The 24037-nt window shown below is 37.4% G+C and overlaps 1 protein-coding gene across 5 annotated transcripts in view; it reads right to left on the bottom strand.

The window, feature by feature from the left end:
* HIF1A (hypoxia inducible factor 1 subunit alpha) overlaps positions 1-19885 on the bottom strand; it is a 37117-nt gene extending 17232 nt beyond the window's left edge. For 2 of the 5 annotated variants that reach the window (XM_080927213.1, XM_080927215.1), the window contains exons 1-4: positions 19548-19885; positions 3508-3701; positions 2308-2453; positions 2141-2225 (exon numbers count right to left, since the gene is read on the bottom strand). In XM_080927213.1, coding sequence (XP_080783339.1) covers positions 2141-2225; positions 2308-2453; positions 3508-3701; positions 19548-19582 — 460 coding nt within the window. In that variant the 5' untranslated portion in view covers positions 19583-19885. Of the gene's footprint in view, positions 1-2140; positions 2226-2307; positions 2454-3507; positions 3702-19150; positions 19289-19547 lie in introns of those variants that run through there. The other 3 variants (XM_080927214.1, XM_080927216.1, XM_080927217.1) reach the window with 2 other exon arrangements.
* Positions 19886-24037: the final 4152 nt, after the last annotated feature.

Genomic DNA, 24037 nt, shown 5'->3' with positions numbered 1-24037 from the left:
CAGAAGTTACAGAAATCAGCCATGATGGTACATGTCAATACTCTAAGCACTACTTGGGAGGCTGAAGAAGGAGGATGGAGAATTCTAGGCCAACCTGAGCTACATATGAGACTTTGTTTATGATTTAAGGTTACAGAAGCTTAAGGTTTAGGGACTGGAAATATAGATAGCTTAATGGACAAGTACTTCCTTAGTACACACATGTAGACCTGGTCTTGATCCCCAGGACCACAAAAAGAAAGTCACAGAAATAAAGCAGAGAAAAATCAATTCAAGTCTAATTTAGTCTTAATGCCAAAACTCATAACTAAAAAATCAGATCACATTTAAATGACTCTGAAACAGCATCTTGATTTCCTACTTTTTTCTTAAAATAAAAGATTTATTTATTTATTTATTTATTTATTTATTTATTTATTATATGTAAGTATACTGTAGCTCTCTTTAGACATACCAGAAGTGGGCATCAGATCTCATTACAGATGGTTTCGAGCCACCATGTGGGTGGCTGGGATTTGAACTCAGGACCTCTGGAAGAGCAGTCAGTGCTCTTAACCACTGAGCCATCTCTCCAACCCGATTTCCATTTTTATTGCTTAGTCTGGTTCAAAACAAATGTTTTATTTATTTGAAAGGCCCAGAAGTGTATTAGAGGTTGCTTAGGACTGAATTTAAGGAGATGTTCATCAGACGATAGATGGATGAGAGCTAAAGATATAGAACGTCTTTTTTGAGGCAATGACATTTTCTAAAATGACTGAATCCAATGGTACATGCCTTTAATCCCAGCATTTGGGAGGCAGAGGCAGGTAGCCCTCTATAAGTTCAAGAAAAACTTTGTCTACTTGGAGTCCTAGGTCAGACAGGGCCATGAACAGTGAAACCCTGTCCCAAAACAAACACACACAATAAAACAAGACAATTAAAAAATAAAATAAAATTAGAGGTATGGTGGTAGCTGGGCCATGTCTATGAATATACTAAAAAAAAAAAATCATTGAAATTATCAAATGGGTACATTTTAAGATACTTCCATTTATGTATTAGAAAAGGATTGAGTGTGCATACTGCGAGTGATGTAGAGATCAATAATTAGATGCCTTTAAGCATTTAATAGGTACAAACTGTAGGGTTAATAGCAATATAATACAAAGTAGTCAAGACTTAATAAGAATAATTTCAAAGAGCAAAGATTAGATCCTGACAGAGGGAATTAAGAAAAAGAGGCTTGTATACTCTGTTTAAGAATTAGTGTTTAAAAAAAAAATCAACTGTTAAAAGTCTCTGTAATTCAACAAAGACTTCACAAAACTCTTAAAAGTTACAGAACTGCTCTCTTACAATTTTCTAAAAAACTTTACCTTTATTTTATGTGCATTGGTATTTTGCTTGCATGTCTATGGGAGTGTGTCAGATCTTGGAGTGACAGACAACTGTGAGCTGATGTGCGGATTTGAAATTGAGTCCTCAGGAAAAACAGTCAGTGCCCCTAACCACTGAACCATCTCTCCAGTCCTTCTCTTATTTCTCTTTTTGAGACAGGGTCTTACTCTGCAGCTTTGGGAAGCTTGAAAGTTACATAACCCAGGTTGGCCCGGAAGACAAGAGATCTGCCTATACTTGCCTCCTAGGTGCTAGGATTAAAGGTGTGTACAACCACACGTGGTCCAGCACATAATATTTCCAAATACAGTCTCAACTTATTAAAAACATCCTTAGAAGTTAAAGCACCTTTATGGTTTTAAACTCCTGGCTGTCTCCCCATCCTGTCTCTTTGGGGCATTGTCACTGTGTATTCAATAATCTAAAATCTTATTACCTGTCATTTGTATTATGACTTCTTGCCTTAATACTGCATTTTACTTATAACTGCCTTGGTCTTTAAATTATCTTTCCATTTTGTCTACTTGTGTATGTAATTGCTTATTAATTCATGTAATTACTTATTAATTCAATGAGTTTTTAAAACTTGTAAATTTTCAAAAATGTAGAATAACAGCTTTAACAAAGAACAGAATTAACATTGAATGTGAAATAACATTCTCTTAAATCAGTACATTATCAAAAAAGTAAAATTAGTAACAATATCTGACTAAAAAATCACCTGTCATATTAAATCAAATAATAGACTTCTTCTCACCATTTCTGTGTGTAAGCATTTCTCTCATTTCCTCATGGTCACATGGATGAGTAAAATCAAACACACTGTGTCCAGTTAGTTCAAACTGCAAACACATTAAAAAAATTAGATCTATATCATATAATCATAAAGTACCCAGAAGTGCTCTTCATATCTAAAGTCTTTACCTGAGTTAACCCCATGTATTTGTTCACGTTATCAGAAATGTAAATCATGTCACCGTCATCTGTTAGCACCATTACAAAGCCATCAAGGGCTTTCAGATAAAAGCAATTCATCTGTGCTTTCATCTCATCTTCAATGTCCAGATCACCTGTTAGGGCACACATGGAAACACAGTAAGGCTTCATCTCAGATACTTTTAAATACCTATAGCACATATATTTATTTCTGTATATTTTCCAGTTGTTTTACATAACTGTTTAAAATAAACAAATTTGCAAATAAGCAAATCACTAAGGGGGTTAAAAAAAAGGATGACATTTAAAAAGAAAATAGCTTATGCCTTTATACCCAGTCCTAAGGAGGAAGAGCAGATGGGGCTAATGGAATGAAGCTTTAAAAGCTAGTAAGAAAAAATGCTGTCATGTGGAAGGATGGAGAATATATTCTACAGAATGAAAAAATGACTTTACTGGGTTATAATATCTATTCACTGATCATGCTAAAGTACCAGGGGCTATAGAGTTAATGAATTTTTATTTATGTGTTTAAAAAATAAAGGGTAAACCAAAACAACTTTCAGTACAAAAAGGATTACTCACACAACTAAGAAAAGCAAAGCTATTGATAAAAGGAGAAAAGAATACTGAAAGACATGATTAGGTACTTTAAATTTAAAACTGCACTGTGTGGAGGCAATGCTGGAGAAATGGCTCAGCAGTTAAGAGCACTGGCTGATCTTTCAGAGGACCAGGGTTCAATTCCCAGCACTCACAACTGTAACTTCAGTTCCCAAAAAGTCCTCTTCTGGCTTCTGCCAAGCACTAGGCATTCAAGTATTGAAGGCAAAACACCCACACACATGCAATAATAACCTAGTTTATATTTTTTAAAAGAGCAGCATTATAAGGCTCGAGAGATAGCTCCACATTTAAAAAATTCGTGTTGCTCAATCAACAGGACTACAATTTGGACACCAGCACCTGCATCAGGTGGCTCATAAATACTCTAGCTTCAAGGGATCTGATACCCTCTTCTGGCTTCCATAGGCCCCCTCATAAAAGCATATTAATATGCACACAGATGCATGGGCACAGGGATACTCGCTCTATTAAAAAAAAAAGTATGTAGCCTCCTGCTAGAAGAAACTTCTAGATAGCCTTAATTTCTAATTTTCAGGTCTATTATGTTTTTGTAGCACTCACCAGCATCCAGAAGTTTTCTCACACGTAAGTAACTGATGGTGAGCCTCATAACAGAAGCTTTATCAAGATGTGAGCTCACATTGTGGGGAAGTGGCAACTGATGAGCAAGCTCATAAAAAACTTCAGACTCTTTGCTTCGCCGAGATCTTGCTGCATCTCTAGACTTTTCTTTTCGACGTTCAGAACTCATCCTACTTAACAATAAATAAATAAAAATAAAAAAGAGAGAAAGAAGAATGTATATGCTAGTTTGTCTGAACTCGAATAAAACTAATTTTGCATTTTTCTGCTTACCACATAAGGATTAGAAGAAACAATGTAAAATTACTATGTAGAATTTGTATGGAACATGAACAAAGTTTTATATAAGACAGCTTTTATATACAAATTTTAGATGACTGAAAACACAATAAATTCTTGTAAAATGTCCAAGCTTTTAACTTTTCCAAAGCAGATGTTTTCACCCCTAAATTTACAGTAGTTATGTATCAAATGCCCCATAATCATTCCAAAGTATCTCAGTATAGAAAAACCCCAAATCAATTTGAAGAAACTAAAAGTGTATAATTATTTGACAACAGGTAATAAATTTATGGGCAGGTTAAGGTACTAATAGCTACACATGATTTGATTAGTTTCTTTTGACATTTAATACTTTCCCCATCTACCCTCTTACCATGGGTTTTTACCTTAGCAGCTATAACAAGCTACTACTTTCAGTTGCTTATTTCCTTAGACACTGCTTGTCTAGTACTGGCACAATGGCTACCAAATAAATGCAGCGATGTGTTAAAAATAAAGGTGAGTCATAGAACTGATCTATAGGTGGGCTAGTAAAGGTAAGAAAAATATCAGTATAATGATATACACTGAGAATTCTTTCCAAACGGTCAGATTTGTTTAAGTCATATCAAGTAAAGCTGTCTTCTTTTGCTTACCCTCCTAGCAACATGTTCTTATTTTGAATTGAATATAAGGCTAAATCTGGCTGTTTTTAGCTGCTTCTCTAAGTCTGCCATTACCAAATATTACTCTTTACTTGGTGCTAGTTCTTTCATAACAACTCATAAATATATTAATCACTTTATGAAAAGAAGCTGGGGTTCCATAGATTAAAAACAGCGACTGTGTGGCAAATAGGACAGGAACAAAGGTGTTTAAGTCTTTCCTTTCCCACGGTCTTCTCTATTAATTGAGAATGCTGCCTCTATTTTACTCCTCTGCTCCAATTTTACTAGGTTAGGTATTGGTAAATGTTGAAAACAGCTCTTAGAATTTACCAAACATTTAACAATACAACAGGGACTTATTTCACTCAGTCCTTGTATTTTATGAACAAAGCACATAACAGTCTCTTCTTTAAGTCTCCTTCCTTTATAAAGCTACAAGCATAAAAAACTTTTTAAAGTAACTGTCAATTGTTCTCAGCACCTCTCTTATTATACAGTTTTAATAAAGAATGAGTACACTTGTTAGATTCTAAACTAAAAAATTCCAACTCAAACTTTCAGTGGATGTACCCAACTTTATGACATTAGGATACAGCACTATTATCAACTGTAGAACCAAGTTACAAAAATGTTTCAACAAAACCTCAATATTTGATGTAAGTTTACAATTACTTGTGTTGGCCACATTTGTACATATTGTGGGACACAAGTGGTCTGTAGGTCACTGGCTGGAGATTGTAGAGCAATTTGACTTAACCTAAGATTTTAAGTAGGGTTATTAAGAAACTTGTCACAAACAGGGGATTAGATCTGATACACTGCATACAAGTACAAAATTCTGAAAGAACTAAAAAAAAAAAAAGAAAAGAAAAGAAAAGAAAAAACCACTTGGAGCTACTTATATAAATGAATCAGTATATTCTTAATAGTCTACAATAAAGACTATTGAGGCCATATAAGAGTGCCATAATGTCAACAGTTTGAAAATTTTTCAGTACATTAAAACTGCCTTGGGCTGATGAGATTGCTCAGTGGTTTAAGAGCTCTTCCTGAGGTCCTGAGTTCAATCCCCAGCAACCACATAGTGGCTCACAACCATCTGTAATGGGATCTGATGCCTCTTCTGGTGTCTGAAAATAGGTACAGTGTACTCATATAGATAAAGTAAATAAATCTTATGTTTTCCTCACTATTTTCAATTTGAACTTTGTAATAAAATAGTTTTGAAACTCATTTCATTTATATAATACTCTGTAATGGAGGTAAGAGAGATAGCAGAGGTGCACTAAGTTACAATGGACACTAACAAACGCTGTTTACACACACACACACACACACACACCTTTGACAGGGTCTCACTGTGTATTTCTGGCTGGCTTGGAACTTGCTATGTAGTATAGGCTTGCCTTGAACTCAGAGATCCATCTGCCTGTTCCCAAAGTCTGGGATTAAAAACATGAGCTGTGACACCAGGCACATATTTCTTCTTTTAAATTTGTGTGCAGTGGTGGCTGTGGGAAGCAGCACACAATTTGAATGATCAATAATCAGCCTGAATTTTAAATCAGCATTCATGTATAAAATTTTTAAGTTATCCGTGAGCTCTATTATTTGACAAACAACTTTGTAGCTTTGAGAAATAAGTTGTTCTTTCAGGTTTTGTTTTAAAATTGTGTTAATACTTTTACAAGATAGACATTCTGAAACAAATGTTCAAGACAATGGCTACTTAACTTTTTGAATCAGTAACAGTTTTTCTAAAAGGTCTGTACCCATTTTTGTCTCTACCAATCAATAAATATATCTATGTATGTGTACACACACTTTCCTATGTACTCTGCAGTATTATATAATATGAATTAAAGAAAAATCTTAATAGTTTCTATCAAACTGATGAATGAGAAGCATACCTCCTTGTTTCAAGTCTCATACACGGTATATTTATTTAGGTGTGCATGTGTCTGTCTTAAATGTATGAACCCATTTGTGGGTATGAATGCATGAAGGAAGGTCTGAAAAGGGTATGGAAACACTTGGAGCTACAGTTATGGGTCTTGTGGAATGCCTGCCTTGTTATGTGGGTATTGGGACCTGAACTCCAGCCTCATGAGTGAAGAAGTTTTCTACTGCTAAGCCACCTCTTAAGCCCCCTGCCTATCCTTTTTAAAGTCTCTGTCTGAAGAAAATATCAAGGAATTTTCATGCTTCCTCCTTTTGGGCATGCGTGTCTGTACTTGGGCTACTCATTTCTTAGGTAACACGTATTCTTCTTATTCTAATATTCTAAATATTTTTCAACTATTAACTTATTTCATCTTACTATCATCATGTTATACACACACACACAATTTACAGAGTTAATAAATGGTTAGACCTGTATTCCAGCTTAAACTGTCTGACTGAGAATTTACACTATTAACAATCATCAAGACAAGAATTCCTAATTCTAGGCTATTATTACAAAGTTTAAACACTGTTGACTGCAAAACTCCAATGCTTAAAGAAGTTATACAGGTTAGCTTCTTTGAATACAGGACTGAAAGCTAAGCTACTCAGCGGTATTCATTACCAGACTCTGATAAATCCAAAAATGTTATTGAAAAGCACCTACTCTAATGGCAATGAACTGTTCACCACTGATCAATAACTACTCAAAGCAAGACAACATTTTAAATGGCTAACCTTCATGAAGAGAGAATCAGGCTGATAATCCAATCTACCCTATGTCCTCCCACACACTGATATCTGTAGAGCAGCTAAATGAACATTGTATTTCATTATGATTTGTTTTTGATTTGCTTAGCACCAGTCTGCTACAGTATCTTCCTTATTTTGTTTGCATTCATTATTACTTACTTTATAAAGCGAAACTAAAGAATAAAGGCCGAGGCTTTGTTTTTTAAACAGAAACCTCCTTAAAATAATGGACACAATATAATTAAAAACGTTCTCAAAAGAAGTGTATCCTGAGACTGGTTTTAAAATAAGGGGTCTGCTTTTTAACACTCACAGATAGCCCTCAAAGATGTTTAACTTTTGTAAGCAAACAAGTTACTGAGTTTTTGGTTTGTATTTCACAACACATTAGAGGAGATTAAAAAACATCACTGGGCCTAGGAAGATAGCTCAGTGGTTAAGTGAGAATAATTGCTCTTGCAGAGGACCTGAGTTTGGTTGTCAGCATCCACGTCAGGCAGCTCACAACTAATACAGGAGAACTGATGTCCTCCTCTTCTGTCCTATCAAAGTACCTGCACCCCCATACACATACTTCCCCACATTTAATTTTTTTTTAAAAATTAAAAAACTTTTTACATGTATGAATAAATGCGTGTGCACCACTTGTGTACTGTGTTCCCACCTCCACCCAGTATGTCGAACTCTGGCTCTGGTTTTGTTGGGATACAAATCTGATTTTACAAAAGCAGCAAGTGCACCTAACCACCAAGCCATCTCACCAAAAAGGAGGTTTGCACACAAAAGGAGAGAGCAGAGATACCAAAACAGTTTGTGAAAGAGGGCCAGTGTTTAAGAAGTTTCCTGACTGAGTTTATTTTCCTCCTCTACCACCACTACCACCAAGGAAAAAAATAAAGGAGGCTACAGAGATAGCTCAGCAGTTAAGAGTTCTACTTCCAGAGGACATAAGGTCTGACTCAAATCTAGCTCCAGGGATCAGAAGCTTCTAGTTTCCATGGGCACCTGCACTTATAAGTAGACAGACAGACACACACACTATTAAAATAATAAAAATAAATCTTAAGAAGGAAGAGTAAGACATAAGAGAATACTTTGAGTCCAAGAGTTGAGAGCCAGCCAGGTGACATAGTGAAACCCTTTCTGAAAAATACAAAGTAGTAACCTAACCTTTTACATCATTCTAGAAAGACTAGAAATTTAATTTTAAAATCTTGATAATTCTGTATTATTTTAAATTAATCTCATCAGAACTATTTAAATGAGAAAAAAATATAAGTGGTTATATATGCCTAAAGTCAATCACTGACTAAAAACTGAGGGGTAAGGTCTAGATATAATTTTTAAAGAATTCCTTTAGGGGATTGTGGGATATATTAAAATTTGGTATCTTGAGCTAGTGAGATGGCTCAGTGGTTAAGAGCACTAGCTGCTCCTTGCAGAAGGCCTAGAGTTCAAGTCCCAACACTAGTTCCAAGGGATCCAATAACTTCTTCTGGCCTCCATGAGCAATGCATGCATGTGGTACTCAGACATATACAGGGCAAAATACCCATATACATAAAATGAAAATAAATCTTAAAAAATCTGGTATCTTTCACATTATCATAAAAACCAAACACATTTTCTATTTACTTAGCAAAATATCTTATAGTATACCAGGAATAAAAGATTCGTTGAATGATTCAGTAACTGTAGATCACGAAACATTTTATGTCATTATTTAGTAATCAAGCAAATCAAATTTCAACAAGAATAAAACTAAAGAGGTGATTAGTAAGCCATAGAAACTAGCAAAAAACCATTAGTAGGTTTTATAACAAAATTTACAAACATAGCCAGTAATTTTTGAAAAATGACAAAAATATTTGACTATAGCAACTAAATATACTACAAAATACTATGTAGTGTGAGCTATAATTTATGAAAATAAACTACAAAAACACTCAATGACAAAAACTGAAGAATGCCTGTATAGTTTATAAAATATACAATAATATGTGAGTAGGGTTCAAAGACAGTCAAAAGAATAAATTTTTTAGTTCTCCCCACCCCCTAATTCTCTGTAACTCGTGTGGGTTTATGTGTGTGTTGCTGGGGATAGAAGCAAGAACTTTACACATGATTTTTTTTTTAATTAAATCACCTTTAAATACCTTTATGAATCTACAATGGTCAGAGTTAAGAATCACTGGGCCATCAGTACCAGCTGTGTAATGGCTTCCCTCCAAATCATACTAACTACACCGTGGAGCAATGGGAACTCAGTAGATGCTATTCCCCTGCCCACCCCAATGTTTCAATCCCTGGTTGGCTGAATCTACAGATGTGTGCCCAAGGTAAACAGCACTCCCCTCCCACCCTCTGCATCAGTCCTCCTGTATTCTAAGGAATGATTCCACTCCCCTCCACATTCTAGATACCAACATCTACAGAGAAGTTCCTGTCTCATATAAAATGGTAATATCTAGATGATTTACAATATTCATGTGTAGGTATATAAATCTGCTTAACTAGTTGTTAAACTGTTGAAGAACGACCCAATTCTGTGCTTGTTCAATAGAAATGCTACTAATCCCCCAAACAAAATGTTTCAACATATGCAGCACCCAAGAATATAGAAGGCAAACAGTAGCGCCTTTCAGTTTGATTATACACTATGACAAAGTAATAGATTCAAATTTAGAGCAGAGAAACTAAACTTTGTGTATACAGTCAAAAGAGTGTGCCCTTTAAAATGATTTCTTTGAATATGATGGAAGACTAAGTTTGTACAAGATCAGAATAAAAGTATATACACAGACATCATGCCTTGAAGTTTTTTTCCCCTCTTTAGTTCTAAAGGTTAACCATAATGAAGATGCTATAAATGGTGACAAAAGTAGTTCTTGTAATACAATTATGCAATTTCAGAAAACTGTTAGCAGAAATTACATGGAAACTGCATTCCATTCAAAGAGGTCAAAGCAGTGTTAAAGGTACATTTTATGAGAATTGTAAAACTTTCATTTTGGTGTCAATTAAGTATAGTCTGGATTATAAATGATCTCTACTTTTTAATTTTATGTGCATGGATGTTTTGCCTGCATGCATATATACATGCCTGGTGCCTGAAGAGATGAGATTACAGACATGACCACCAATATCCAGAGTTTTTTAGATAGTACCATGCCATAGCCCAGGTTAATCTGGGATCCCTACCCTCACTCTTTAACACTGGACAAAATACAGATTTATTTTTAAAAGTAGGTTGAAAACAATATTCACTCTTATCTTACATTTTAAACACATGTATGAAGAAGGGTTTCTAGGTAGTAAATTAATAGATGCTCATAATTTCTGTGTGTTTGTATACTTCTCAAATCTTTTCCATCCACCAAAACTTTAAAGTTTCATTAAGTATTTTTAAAATGGGTCAAATGACTTTGAATATATCCAGGATTCCTACTTAAAGGTATATGATCAAACTCCATTAGAACTTTTAAAAAACATACCTGTTCCCAGTGTCCAGAGTTTTCTATGCTTTCATGTGTACAGGTGCACATGTGTGGGAGTATACATGTGTGTAAAGGACAGATAATAAATTGTATGGTAACCTAAATACCATCCAACTTTTTTTCTTTGAGACATGGTCTCTCATTGGCCTGGAACTCACAAGTAAGCTACACTGGCTGACCCAGCAAACATCAAGGATCTTCCTGTCTGTTTCCATATTGCTACAAGTATATACTATACTGTAGCCAGCTTTTAAAACAGGGGTTCTAGGAATTGAATTCAATCTTTCTATAAACACTTAGTACTAACTAAACTATCTGCCTGCCTATTTAAGTTAGTTTTAATTTTAATATCATAGTATGACTAGGATGACAAATCAGTGCCGGCCACCTCCATGGCAAGTTAAAATGCCTGGAATAGTTTATTGAACAAAATCCATGAGACCACTGGGCAAAAGTGGTGCTGCTATCTGCTATGACCATGGGAGGAGGTAGCTGTGCCAGCCTTGCTGCTATTTTTACTGTTGTCACCCTTACGGAGGTGTTTAAGCAATTTTGTGGAGAAGACAGGAAGAGAGAGTTTACACATCTATGAAGAAAAGTCAAAGAGTATTACCTTTTAATTTTCTTTTAGGCAAGGAAAGGGAAAAAAGACAGAAGGAGAAGAAAATAAAGGTAGAGTGAAATAAAGAATTAAAGGGAACCAAAAAGGCTCAGACTAAGAAGTCAGATGTCTGAAAAACAGATCCTCAGACTAGATGAGATAATTTAAAGAAAACTGAGCTGTCTGATCTAAAGATCCTATAGAATGCAAAAACTCCAGGCAGGGAATAGCTTGTGGACTTTGTGTGGTGATAGACGATCAATCAAAACAGAAGAAATATTACACTTCAGCAGCTGCTGAGGTACTGTGCCTTCATTTTTGTCTTTAGAGACCTACATTACAGGTCTGAAACAACTTATGTTCCCAAGTAGAAATATGGCACTCTAATGGCATTCAAAAGAAGATTTCTGTTACTATATATATTTCATAGATTTTTAAACAGACTCCATAAATTTTAAAGCTTTTTGCACCACTTAAAGCACTATGTATTTTTCAAAAAGATATTCTCAAAATTACATCATATTAATTCAAGAAGAGGGAAAATTCAGTGGATCAAACACTGAATGTTAATATTTCTTGGGGATAAAAGTTGTTCAAGAGTGAATATGCTTCAGGATAATGCTGATGACACATTAATCTCCCCTAAACAAATTTTGTTCTCTTTCATGTTTTTGATTTTTCTGAGACAGGACCACTATACAGCCCAGGCTAGTCTCAGACTTGTAGAGTGCTGAATCACAGGCTTGTACCACCACTTCCAGCTTCTAAATAGTTTTTCTGTAGTAAATTTCAGCTTTCACATTCTATAAGCCAAAGTCTCTCGATCACACAGATAAATTCATGATCATCTCAAAGGCCTTCAAAATTAAAGGAAGAAATGATTAGGGGATTATCTAAAACCAACTAGTCTTTGTATTCTTGGTTATGAATTGCAATTGTTAACCAGTTAGTTAATAGTAACAAAATCTAAAAGCAATGCCTAACACAAGGCAACTGCTAGTAATACCAAATAACAGCAAACATTAATAAATCTGAGTTTTAAACTTAGGCACTCTTTTCTTTTGTTTTGTTTGAAACAGGGTCTCTCTATACAGCTCTGTCTATCCTGGAACTCACTATGTATACCAGGGTGGCCTCAAATTCCCAGAGACCTGCCCGCCTCTGCCTCCTTAGTGCTAGGATTAGAGCTGGACATACAACCTGCATAAAACCAGGTACTCTTAACTGAAGTGCTTTCCCTCATATGGAAGACCATCTCTCTAGTGCTCCTACACTATAGCACGTGGTTAAATACAAGCAGGAAATGTACATAGAATGAAAAAGAACATGAAAGTATACCAAAGAGTATAATTTTAGCTATAGCTAATGAAATCCTATTCATGTGATTATATTAAAAACCAGATTTGGGGGTGATAGGGAGATGGTTCAGTCACTAAAGTGTTTGACACATAAGCATAAAGACCCAAATTCAATCTCCAGAAAAGTGAGGCTTGGTACTGCATTCTTGCAATCCCAGTGCTGGGGAGGCAGAGATAGGCAGATCCCTGGAGCTCACTGAACATCTAATGAGCTTTAGGTTCCAAGTAGGAGACCCTGCCTCAAAAACAAAGTACATACTTTCTGAGCTATGGCATTGCAGGCTGGCCTCTAATCTTCACATACATATGCATTTGTGTATACACACATAAACACCCACAAGACAAATATTAAGTGTTAATAGTAATCTTTAAGTGACAAAATTACAAGCATACTTTTAGGTATTTCACTAATGTTTGGTATGCTTTTGAACAATTATTTTTAAGATTATTTAAATTCAGGGCTATTTAGTACCTTGTACATAATAGCACATATTATGGTAGCTAAAAGGAATAAAGTAGCTCTTATAACTAGCAATGAAAGACAGAAAAGATAGTATTAAAGGAAAAAGATTGAATGAAGAAATATGTATAAAACAAAGGGGGGCAGAGAACACATAACATAGTCTATTTATGTAAATAGCAAATTATGTGAATTAAAATTCTCAGAACACATTAAAACATAGGAGTAATTGCTTTCTTAAGCTGGTAGTTTTTCTTTTATTCTTATTTATAATCCAGAAAAAATTTTAACAAACATAAATTGTATAGTAACTGTAATTTTTTTTTTAAAGAAAAATCTAAATGTTCTCTGAGAAGGCTTGGATTGTAGTCTAGCCATAAAAACCTAAAGGCCAGAACTAAAGTTTTATCCAAATTCTTCAAGAGATTCTGGAATGTTCTTTGTTTACCACAGCAGAATTGAATTGGTTACCTTCTTTAAAGAGTAAACAAAACTCAATAGCAGCCTGTTAATTCTAAGCTTGTAGCACTATGGTTGTCCCAAGGATAACTTTTCCAGTAGATGAACTTTTTAAAGCAGTATTTCTATTTAAATCACTGTTATTCCATCAGCAAAATGTCTTCCCAGTTAAGAGCTATCATGAATATTTTATTTGGTATGTATCACATTTGCATAAGGATACATATATTTAATGCATGTAATACAAGATACAGGCTTAGGAAGTTAAGAACCTTACCCACTGTCCCTGTCACACAAGGGAATCTTTGGCTGTCAGGCTTCAGAGAACATGCACTTACCCACTTGAGATAGACATATTCAATAAATGTTTGTTAAAGATGAAACAAGAATGAATATCTTCCATTTGTTCACCTAGCAGATTTTCCACAGCAATACACAGATGCCTCATGTTTATTCAGTGTTCTGAACATGGAAAACTCAGAGGCATTTTTAACATACCTTAAAGGATACTAGCTTACTTCCCAGGCTTTGGGCATATTACACAGCCATGTTTATCAATAAAATATGTCTTCTAGTCTGGTTCTAATAAATAGAAAAGGTACTGAAAAGGTGACAGAAAATTAAAATTCAAGATTTAAAAAAGTAACATGAGAATTCTAAAGCATAAGAAGAATTTTTATGAAAAAATATTCAGGGAATATAGGAAAGCTTTTTTTTTTAAAGCAGCCTGTAAAATCTTCTGTATTCTTTGTTCACTCGAATATTTAAGGGCTCGTGTGTACCAATATTCCCTATTAGATGATTTTTCAAATTCAGTCTATTTGGGACTTTGCCTATAGAAACATTTACCCAATTTTAGGATATCTCTTCATAGAAACTTGTTTAGTATCTAAATTTATAAGAAAAGGCCCATAAGAATTCAACAACATCACACTATTGTAAGACTCCAAGTTTCTACCCTTAAACTCTGCTTGCTTTTATCAGTGTTTTTAGTTAGGCAAACTTATCTTCACAAACTATCAGGAAAAGGGGCAAATACATAACATTTATAATTCATCAGTGAAAACAGCACTATTAAAGAACACTTAATTTGTCTAATTATGACAGTTCTAAACAACCAAGTACTACAAACATAAGCTATGTTCCACTTCTAGCTTTTCCAATTAAGAAGGAAAATAAAATTTAAAAATGATACCTTAAAATAATCATTATATTTAGTATTCTAACTAAGTAGAGTTTAATAAGAAAACACTAATAAATGGTAGTGGAGATGGGCAGAACTACTATATGGGAACATTTTGTTTTATAAAAATGATGCCACTTTAATTACTATCTTAATTGGGACTTTATCTTCAATAGAAAAGCATATATTAGTTGACACTAAATATTACTTTTTGAAAAATTTTTTTAAAAAACCAACTCTTTCTAAGTTACTAGAAAAAATTCATTCTTATTTTAAATGTATTTAACATTCTTTTTAAAAGCTTTTACTTACAAACTGTTCTTTGACATTTTGTTCTGTTTGTTTGAAAGTAGCTTCATGTCTACTGGTCATCCATCCACAAGCCACTAAAGATACAATCTCTTCAATATATTAGGATGGCCACCACAAAGAACAAATATTCTATCAAAAAAAATTCCTACAAAGTGCAAGGGAGGCAACAGAGAAATAGTCTCTGTGCACAATTGGTAGGAATATTATTACAAAGGTAGAAACTGCTATGGGAAAAGTATGAGGTTCCTCAGAAAATTTATTTGTTGTCTTATCATTTCACAGGACTGACGGGGAGCAGGACCTTGGTGAGGTATTTACACATACACACTCAGCAGCACAAAAGAAACAAAGGAAAAGCAATCCAAGTGTCAATGAGCAAAGCATACAGTACAGTGATACAACAGAAGTCTTAGAAAGAAGAGAAATTCTAAACACACTCGACATGAATGAATCATCTGAGGTAAATTCCACAAAAAGACAAAACCTGCCATGATTCTACTTATATGAGGTAGCTAGCTAGTCAGGTTTATGATTCAGAGAGAATGGCAGCACCAGAGGCTAAGGCTAGTGGGAAGCTGGGGGCTGTAAAATGTCCATAGATTTCTGTTTTGCAAGAAAAAGTTGGTTACATGACAAAATTTGCCATAGCTAAAATTTACACTTAGAAATGGCTACAATAGAATAGTTTATGTTATAGTTTTTTTTTTTTTTAAACAACTAAATAAAACATACACAATCACTTCAAACACTATAGGAGAAAGTCATGGAATAATCTCTTTTGATTTTTGTTTTACAATTTGAATTCTTTATATGATATTTGACTAAAAGAATATGCCTGGCAAACAGATGAGTTTGTTTATTTTTACTGGAGAAAGCACGAACTTTAATATCAAACTCAATACACACACCAAGTAGTTCATTCTTGATACTTCAGGAGATGGAGACAGAATTGCTATAATTAAATTTTTATGATTAAACATTTTCTTTTACCAAAAATGCTGAGCAATGACAACGTTGGCTTGTTAAATTCTTTTCCAAACCCTTCAGAGTCAAGCAGAAAACAAGCAATAAATACTTATTACCACAAGCAGAAGATGGCTAGGTAAACCTACATATTGCTGTCTAGTCCCAAAGGGAGGGGAAGGAACTGAAACAAAATAACTTTTTTCTTGTAAGTTAAAATCAATTTCTTTGTAGGAAAGTAGTTCCACCCCACAACTATATTTAGGTTACTTTGTCCTGATGAGGAGACAGACCTTTGTTAACAATCTTAAATTTAAAAATAAGTCATGTAGTGTTTCAGATATCCATCTTTTAACCTAAATCTCTAATATTCATGAATGGAAATAACTATCATTCAACCAACATCATAAACAGTTTTAAATTCTTGACAGCAACAAAAGTCAAGAAACTAATCTGCCTTGGCCTCCTATAGACCATCCTTGGCTTACAAAACACTGGAATGTAAGCACAATATCTAAACCTTGAGCCTGGACACCATCAGAGACACAAAGCTAAACCATAGAAAGTTGGGACAATTTCTAAACTTCCCAAGGTGCTTCTGGAGTGGACTGGAACATGCTAAAATACCCAACAACTAAGTAAACACTAAATAAGAGAGTGTACTAACCCATGTTTCATAAAACTGAGATGTAAACATTTGACCAACACAAGCGCAAAGCCTTGCCTTGAGATGAGAGCCAACAGTCTCAACTATGGACGTAGACATAAGTAAAGCCCCAGATTGCTATTACATTCCTGCAAGGATCTAGTATTTATACTTGTCTACTCAAAACTTGCGCATCAGAGCAAGAAAAAAAAGTACGTTACTACCAGTTCTAAAACTACTTTACCTTAGGCTTCTCTTGTAGGAGTGAACAGCATGACTAGCATATGTTTATGACTAGAGTCCAGAGTAGATTCAAAATGACCTATTTAGGGAGGAAACACTGGGATGGGGAACTGCGATGAGGTGCCTAGAGTCTATCATATGCTCAGTGAAACAACAGAGGCTAGATGCCATGGTCCAAGAACAGGGAGGGCTTCAGTAGAAAGAACCCTTTCTAACCTTTGAATTCAGAGCCAGTCTTTTCACTTTTTGAATATAAGAAAAAATGCATGAAGGCACAGAAAGTTTGAAGGTTATGGAAGTCCAAACTATAACTTTAACAGTTAACACCTATTTTCAAGTATATAAAATGTTACAAAGCCTCCCATTCCATGTGCTGGCCTAAGGGCTTTGAATGCATTATCTTATTTTCAGAAAGGTACTATTATCCTCTTGAGGGGCATATAATCCACAAGTATTCAGTAACTTGCCAACAATCACAGTGAAAAGGCTTGGGACTCCAACAGGTACCTATCTGCCCCCGAATTCTACCCTCTAAATTAGTAGACTACTGATTTCTCAAACAAAAGGGAAAGCTAAATTGCAATAAAACTTTATTAATAAATGAGTTTCTTGATTTTTTTAGTGATCAAAGCTAAAAGGAAAAATTAAGAAATGTCTTTAAGAGATTTTTACTTTAGAGACCCAGTAACTATTTTTTTTTTTCCAAAACTTTGAAAAGTTCAGCTGCTCTATGTTAGAAACAGAATGAGCTTGCCATTCTTTTGAAATCTAAGAATCCATATACATACTAGGTCAATCAAGTTCAGCCCCAACAGCTAAGAAGTCAACAGCACATACCTACTATTAAATCTATTATGCATTTTCTGTTCTGCTTTCTTCCAAATCTTCAAGGTTTGCACTTTCTATACTCTCTATTAAAAAAAACAAAGTCTTTCCCTCCATGTTCACTTTGGAGACTCATTTAAGACGAAATAATTGGAGAAAGAAAATGTTTACCTCTCAATCTTTCAACTAAATTATCATTACAAAAGGACATATTTAATAAATGGCACCTAAGGGTTGTTGAGTGACCCATCACTCATGTTTATTATCTTTTAGTAATATTAAGAACCTCTATATTAAGAAATATAATCCCATCTGATCTAAAGCTGCTAACATCTCAAACAAGAAAAATTAAATTAACAGATGGCTCTGAGAAAAGCCTAAAAACCATCTTAGAACTGGGCCCAATGCACAACTTACTTATCCATTATAAAACTACTTTTGATTTTAAATTTTTTTAATTAGCGAATAAGAGACATGATTGATGTATAACTTGCTGTATTGTATTAATATAATTCAGCATTTAATAAGGACAATAAGTACACAATGGCAATCTGCCTAAGGTTTAGAGAATCGCAGCCTATCATTTCATCAAAAGCATTGTAGTCACTTCTGCAAAATTAATTGCAACTAATTCTGGTAACTCGTGGAGGTAAGTCTAGACTTGCATGCTCACTTTAAAACACTTTCAAAGTGCTTCCTTTGGTGCATACAAACTAAGACTTGGACCTTGTATGGAATAGAACCTGGACAAGGAAGGATGTACAGAACAGCAAGAAAATGAGTAAGTTTATCTCTTCTGCTGATATGGATAAGGGGAATTAATCTCTTCCAGAAGACTGGAAGGACTTAAAAGTAAATTAAGCCAGCCTTGTAACTACGGCTCCTTACTACAAACCTTCAACTCCTTAAACTGATTTTCTCAAGGTTAAAATATCGAAGTAGATAAAATTGTGTGCTGGCGGCAGGGATCGATCTTACCACCACTAGGTGCACTCATAATTCTAATGTCCTCCTTAGACTCAAACCACAAGATAAACTTATACTGAGTTCTCACGTAAGATTTCTCACTTCGGATGTATGCTTTTTTGATACAATTCTTTTCAGGTGTTCCAATAAATTTGCAACATTTTAACTGATAGTTTTCATTTGCTTTCATTATAAATCCCCCTCCCCCATTAAATTATCGGCCTAAGTTTAACCAAAACTATCGGTAAGTTATTTTCAGGAGTGAACGAGGCATAATGTCTGGGCTCTCCTGACAGGTGATGCAAACGCAAGTTTGTAGAAATTGAAAGTGGTTTAAAATGATGCCATTTTCCTAAATTCCCGTTACTCTGATGGAGGCAAGTTTTTCCAGATTATAACAAAACCTGCACGTGCAAACTAGAAAGTTAGCATCTTCGCCCCCCCCCCCCCACACACACACACAAGAAAAACTCCCTAACGTACAAAGGCAGCAGCGCAGTGAGGCGGCTCGGGGGAGCCCGGGGTGGCCTCCGAGGGCCTGGACCCCAGGAAGCTGGCAGCGCGCACAGGGTCCGCCCGGGGCCGGGTGCTCGCGGCTAACACGGAGGACCAGGGCGGGAAGGCGCGGGAGCGAGGGGCGTACTCGGCCCTGGCCGGCCGGGCCGGATGAGCGCGCGGGGCAGGCTGGGCTGAGAAGGCGCGGGGCGGGTGTCCGGGGCGGAGACCCCAGCCCCGCCGAGCTCTGGGCCCGCGACTCCCACCCCCCGCGCCAAGATGGCGACGTGGACCGCGGGGGAGCCCGGCGCGTGAGGCTGGGGGGGACGGAAGGGGAACGGAGACAAAAAAAGGCCAGCCCACGGAACGCGGCGGCCCGGCTTACTTTTTCTTCTCGTTCTCGCCGCCGGCGCCCTCCATGGCGAATCGGTGCCCGCGGTGTCTTCCCGGCCGGCGGCCCCCGGGCTCGCTCCGGCCTAAGCGCCGGCTCTGTCCTCACGCGCAGAGAAAGGGGCAAGTCCGGAGGCGGGGTGCGAGGCGGGACGCCCCCCCGGGACGGCGAGGCGGGAGCTGTAGGCTGCGCTCGCCGGGCTCCGGCTCGGGTTCCTAGTTGCTCCTCCGGTTGGCTTGTCAAGGCCTGGCCAGACACTGCCAGCGACCGTAGCGAGGACAGTCCTCGCGTCCCCTCAGACGAGGAGGCTCTGTGCACTGAGGCGCTGAGGCAGCGGCAGGGGGCGGGCAAGGGCGGAGGCGCGCTCGGGCGCGCGGCGAGGGGAGGGAAGCAGAGGGGTGCGCGCGCCCGCTAAGCCCGACGCGCGCGCCCGCGGGCCCGCCTCACCTGAGCGGAGGCGGGTTCCCCGAGAGCCAATGGTGAAGGACGCAGGCGGCCAGGCCCCACCCCAGCCCTCGTTGCTCTCAGCCAATCAGGAGGAGGTCAGCTGAGCCCCAGCTGGGATGAGCTGCCCGACTCACGTGCTAGTCTGAGTGCAGCTGGGAGGGAAGAGAAAGGGGCGACTGGCGGGTGCGGCTGAGCCCAGGTCTGGGGACTCAGCGCCTTCAGTGGAAAGCTGCGTCTGGCTTTGGGAGGCGCTGCTGGAGCGAGTAGGATGCCAAGCCTGGGTCCGAGCCTGCCTCACACCGCCCTGCTCTCTGGAGTTATCTGAGGCTCGCTTACTCCTTAGCTGCGTGGCTGGACCAGGTCGCCGCCCATCCCTCCTGAGTTTCCAGTTGCTAAAAAGCTAACTTTGCGTTCTGGGGTTAGTTAGAGTAGGGTCCCTCCTTCCCAGGTGCCCGGACGCAGCTCAGTCTCTGCTCTCTGCCACAGAACAAGGGAAGTCTCCGAGTCCTTAAGATTTTCTGGGCCAAAGTCCGACTACAGAGCAAATGCAAATAAAAATATAAACCAAATCCCTCTTGCAAAGCCTCAAGGGGGGTGAAGTTGCAGGGCCATTTTAAAATAAACTATCCTAAGCATTTACAAATAACAGCTTCAGTAAGTGAGAACACAAGCCTGAGTTTGAGTGACAAGACCCGAGAAAGCATTGAGTAGACTTATTTGGCTTTCATATTGCTTTAAAAAAAGACAAAGATAATCTTAAATGGAGGCAGAAAAGGTGCAAGAATTGTTAGACTGAGTTTAGTTCACTGTTTAGACTGAAAGGACGAAGAACGAGTCTTCTAACCTACAGACCTTTGACAGGACTGCTCGCCGGCTATGCTACCACTTTTGGTCGGTCTTTAGACTCGTAAATGTTAGTTCTGTGGCTCTGGTGTTTGTTTGTTTGTTTGTTTTTAACGTATTCCAAGCCCACATGCGTGCGCGCGCGCACACACACACACACACACACACACACACACACACACACACACATACACACGTGTTGGAAATACAACTGAATCTGAATCTGGGGTTTCTGAAACTAACCTGACACTGGACTATTTACTGTCTCTCCACCTTGTTACAGTCTAACTTTGGGTTGTATAATAATGTAGATATTTATGGTATATTTAAATTGCATTCAAATTCAAAACCAACACCCTCAATAAATACACATAATGTCCAGGTCTAATAAGACAATAAACAATGCATAAAGCATCTCAACAGACCCATAAAGATGATTACAGCTGGTGATTTAGCTCAGTAGTAGAGCAGTGGTCTGGCATGCATAAGGCCCCGACTTCAAAAAAGAAGCTAAGACTATATAAATTGATTTGAACAGTGTTTTTGTTTGAAATCTAGAACATACTTCTGAAAGAGCTACAGACCAAAAAACAAAAGAGTAAAAGACCAAAAATAAATAATAACTTGTCTTTTGTTTTGTTTTGTCTTTAATCATGGGTGTGTGTGTGTGTGTGTGTGTATGTGTGTGTGAGTGTGTGTATTTTAGTGTAACAGCCTAAAAATACAGTGTTAAGAATAAGGCTGCAGAAATTCAGAGTGAGCTTGATCATAAGCACTGTGCTCACAATCATTTAATCTCTCTGTGCCTCAGTTTACTCATTTTTAAAATGGAGAAGATGGCACTTATGCTCCAGAAATGGGGAGGATTATAACAGAGAGAAAGCACTTGAAACCACATAGGGCAATAGGAAGCCATCATTAAGTGCTGGGGTCTTGTTCTTATTATCCCCAAATTAGTGCTAGTGGCAACTGGTTGGGCTTCTGCACATTAACCAGTTCCAACGGTTGGGAAATGCCAATGGTGTATAAGTGCGAATAGACTTCTTTTTCCTGATGTAACTTTGCAGAATGTTTGCATCTCTGTGAGGGAAGTTGCTGAAAGCACCAATCTTATAACAGTTCTCTGGCCAGATATCACAGTTGTAGAATATAATGTTCTTGGAATAAAAAATATGGGCATTGTGTAATAGCAGGTCTAACTCAAAAGGTTTTTTTTTTTTTTAAATGATTTTGAAAAGTTTAAACAGATGATAATTCGGCGAACAAGATATTTTTGAATATGTATTACAATTTCCTCAAGCTTCCATTTCCCTTTTAAAAGTTTACAAAATAGGATATTCTGTGCATGGCTATAAATAGATACCAGCCTGGGGAGCAGTAATATTTAACCAAGTAGTTAAGTTACAAAATGCCAAATGCTACCTCGTAATTCAGATAATCCTGCTAGCAACAGAACCCTAAAAGGCGAATTTTCCCATTGAATAAAACTGAAATCACTCTTATTATGAGTTACCCATTTACACGTGTGTTTCTGTTGCTACCAAATAAGTACATCTGGGTGAGCAGTCTGCTTTCGTCCTTTCATAATCTGCACAGCTGTCCAAGGTCCACTCCAACTCACTTTGCAGACCTTACTAAGGAGTTTAAAAGAACATGGCAATTTGACTTCATTGACCTTTAACTTAATTGGCAGCGATTCACCAAGGAGTCAGGGTAAAACTTGAATTTAAATCACTACAAAGAAATATGGAGCAGTGAGCCTCCTGAAAGTAAAACATACTAGGTGCACACAGTTTAAACGACATCAAAATGGAAGGGAAGATGAGTGTGAAAAAGTGACTCCGGCCTTAGTATTTGCATCTGCTTTTGCTGTTCCTTTTTCCTCCACCTCTTCCTCTTCCCCGCCCCTCCTCCTCCTCTTCTCCTTTTTCTTTGTATATTTGTAACAATAACAATGATAAAATCATATAATTTGGGAACAATGTGTTTAGAAAATGGAAGTATTAGACATTTTTTAAAACAGGGATCAGAACAAAGTAAAGATGTATATTGTCTGAGTTTATGCAAAATACAAACAGATAATTTGAAAGTAGCACTTTCTCATTCAGAAAGTGACACACCCACGGAGGTCAGAAGGCAACTTTCAGGAGCCAGTTTTTCCTTCCATGTAGAGATGGAGCTCAGGTCATTGCCACTGCCAGAGATCTTACCCCTGCTCTATGTGACCAGCCTAGACAGGAAATGCTGAGAGGTTTCCTGTTTTCTATCTCATATGCAAAGAGCTTAGGACCTGTAGCTGGGGGCATAACTGATTGGTAGAGTTGTTGCCTAGCATGACCCAGGTTTAATATTTAGAACTACCAAAACCAAACTACAACACACACACACACACACACACACACACACACAAATCCCCAAAATTGTCATTTCTGTCTCCATGACAGGAAAAAAGCTAACCAAACTGAAATCTATAATTACCTAAGCAGAATTGAAGTCACAGAAGAACTACTGTTCTAAAAGTTACAGACAGACAGATATAGACAATTGTAGCTTGTCAGTTCTAGTTAGGGTTATCATTGTGATAAATACATTGGCCAAAGCAACTTTCTGGGGAAAGAGTTTATTTGGCTTATGCTTTCAAATCAGTGCTCATCACTTAAGGAAGTCAGGACAGAAACTCAAATAGGCAGGAATCTGATGCAGAGGCCATGGAGGGGTGCTTCTTAGTGGCTTGCTCCTCATGGTTTGCTCAGCCTGCTTTATTATAGAACCACCAGCACAGGGATGGACCCGCCCACGAAAACTCCCTACAGGTTTGCCTACAGCCAACTCTTCCAGAGGCATTTTCTTAATTGAGGTTCCCACCTCACTGATGACTCGGTTCAAGTTGACAAAACTATCCAACACACCAGTTCACAGTTCACTGGGAGCAGAGCCAGTCCCACAGCCAGAGATGTATTAGCAGGAGCACTTGAAACTACAATCCAGGAATCATTGGTCACAGGACAAAGACACAAACTTAAAACTCAGATGCTCTCTCCCCTAGTAATTTCCTTGAGGTTTGCTATTGTAAGATGTCTGAATTTCCCTCTAGGAACACAACTAGCTTCAGCTATGAAAATCTGACACCAATGACCTTTTGCATGTGCATATGGGGTGGTGTGTGATCCTTTAAAAATGCTTCTAGACTAAGA

The sequence above is a fragment of the Micromys minutus genome (assembly GCF_963924665.1).
Source record: "Micromys minutus genome assembly, chromosome: 1".
In the NCBI taxonomy this organism is placed as follows: Eukaryota; Metazoa; Chordata; class Mammalia; order Rodentia; family Muridae; genus Micromys; species Micromys minutus.
Note: the sequence above shows the minus strand (reverse complement) of the source record. Positions and strands in the feature narration are given on the sequence as shown.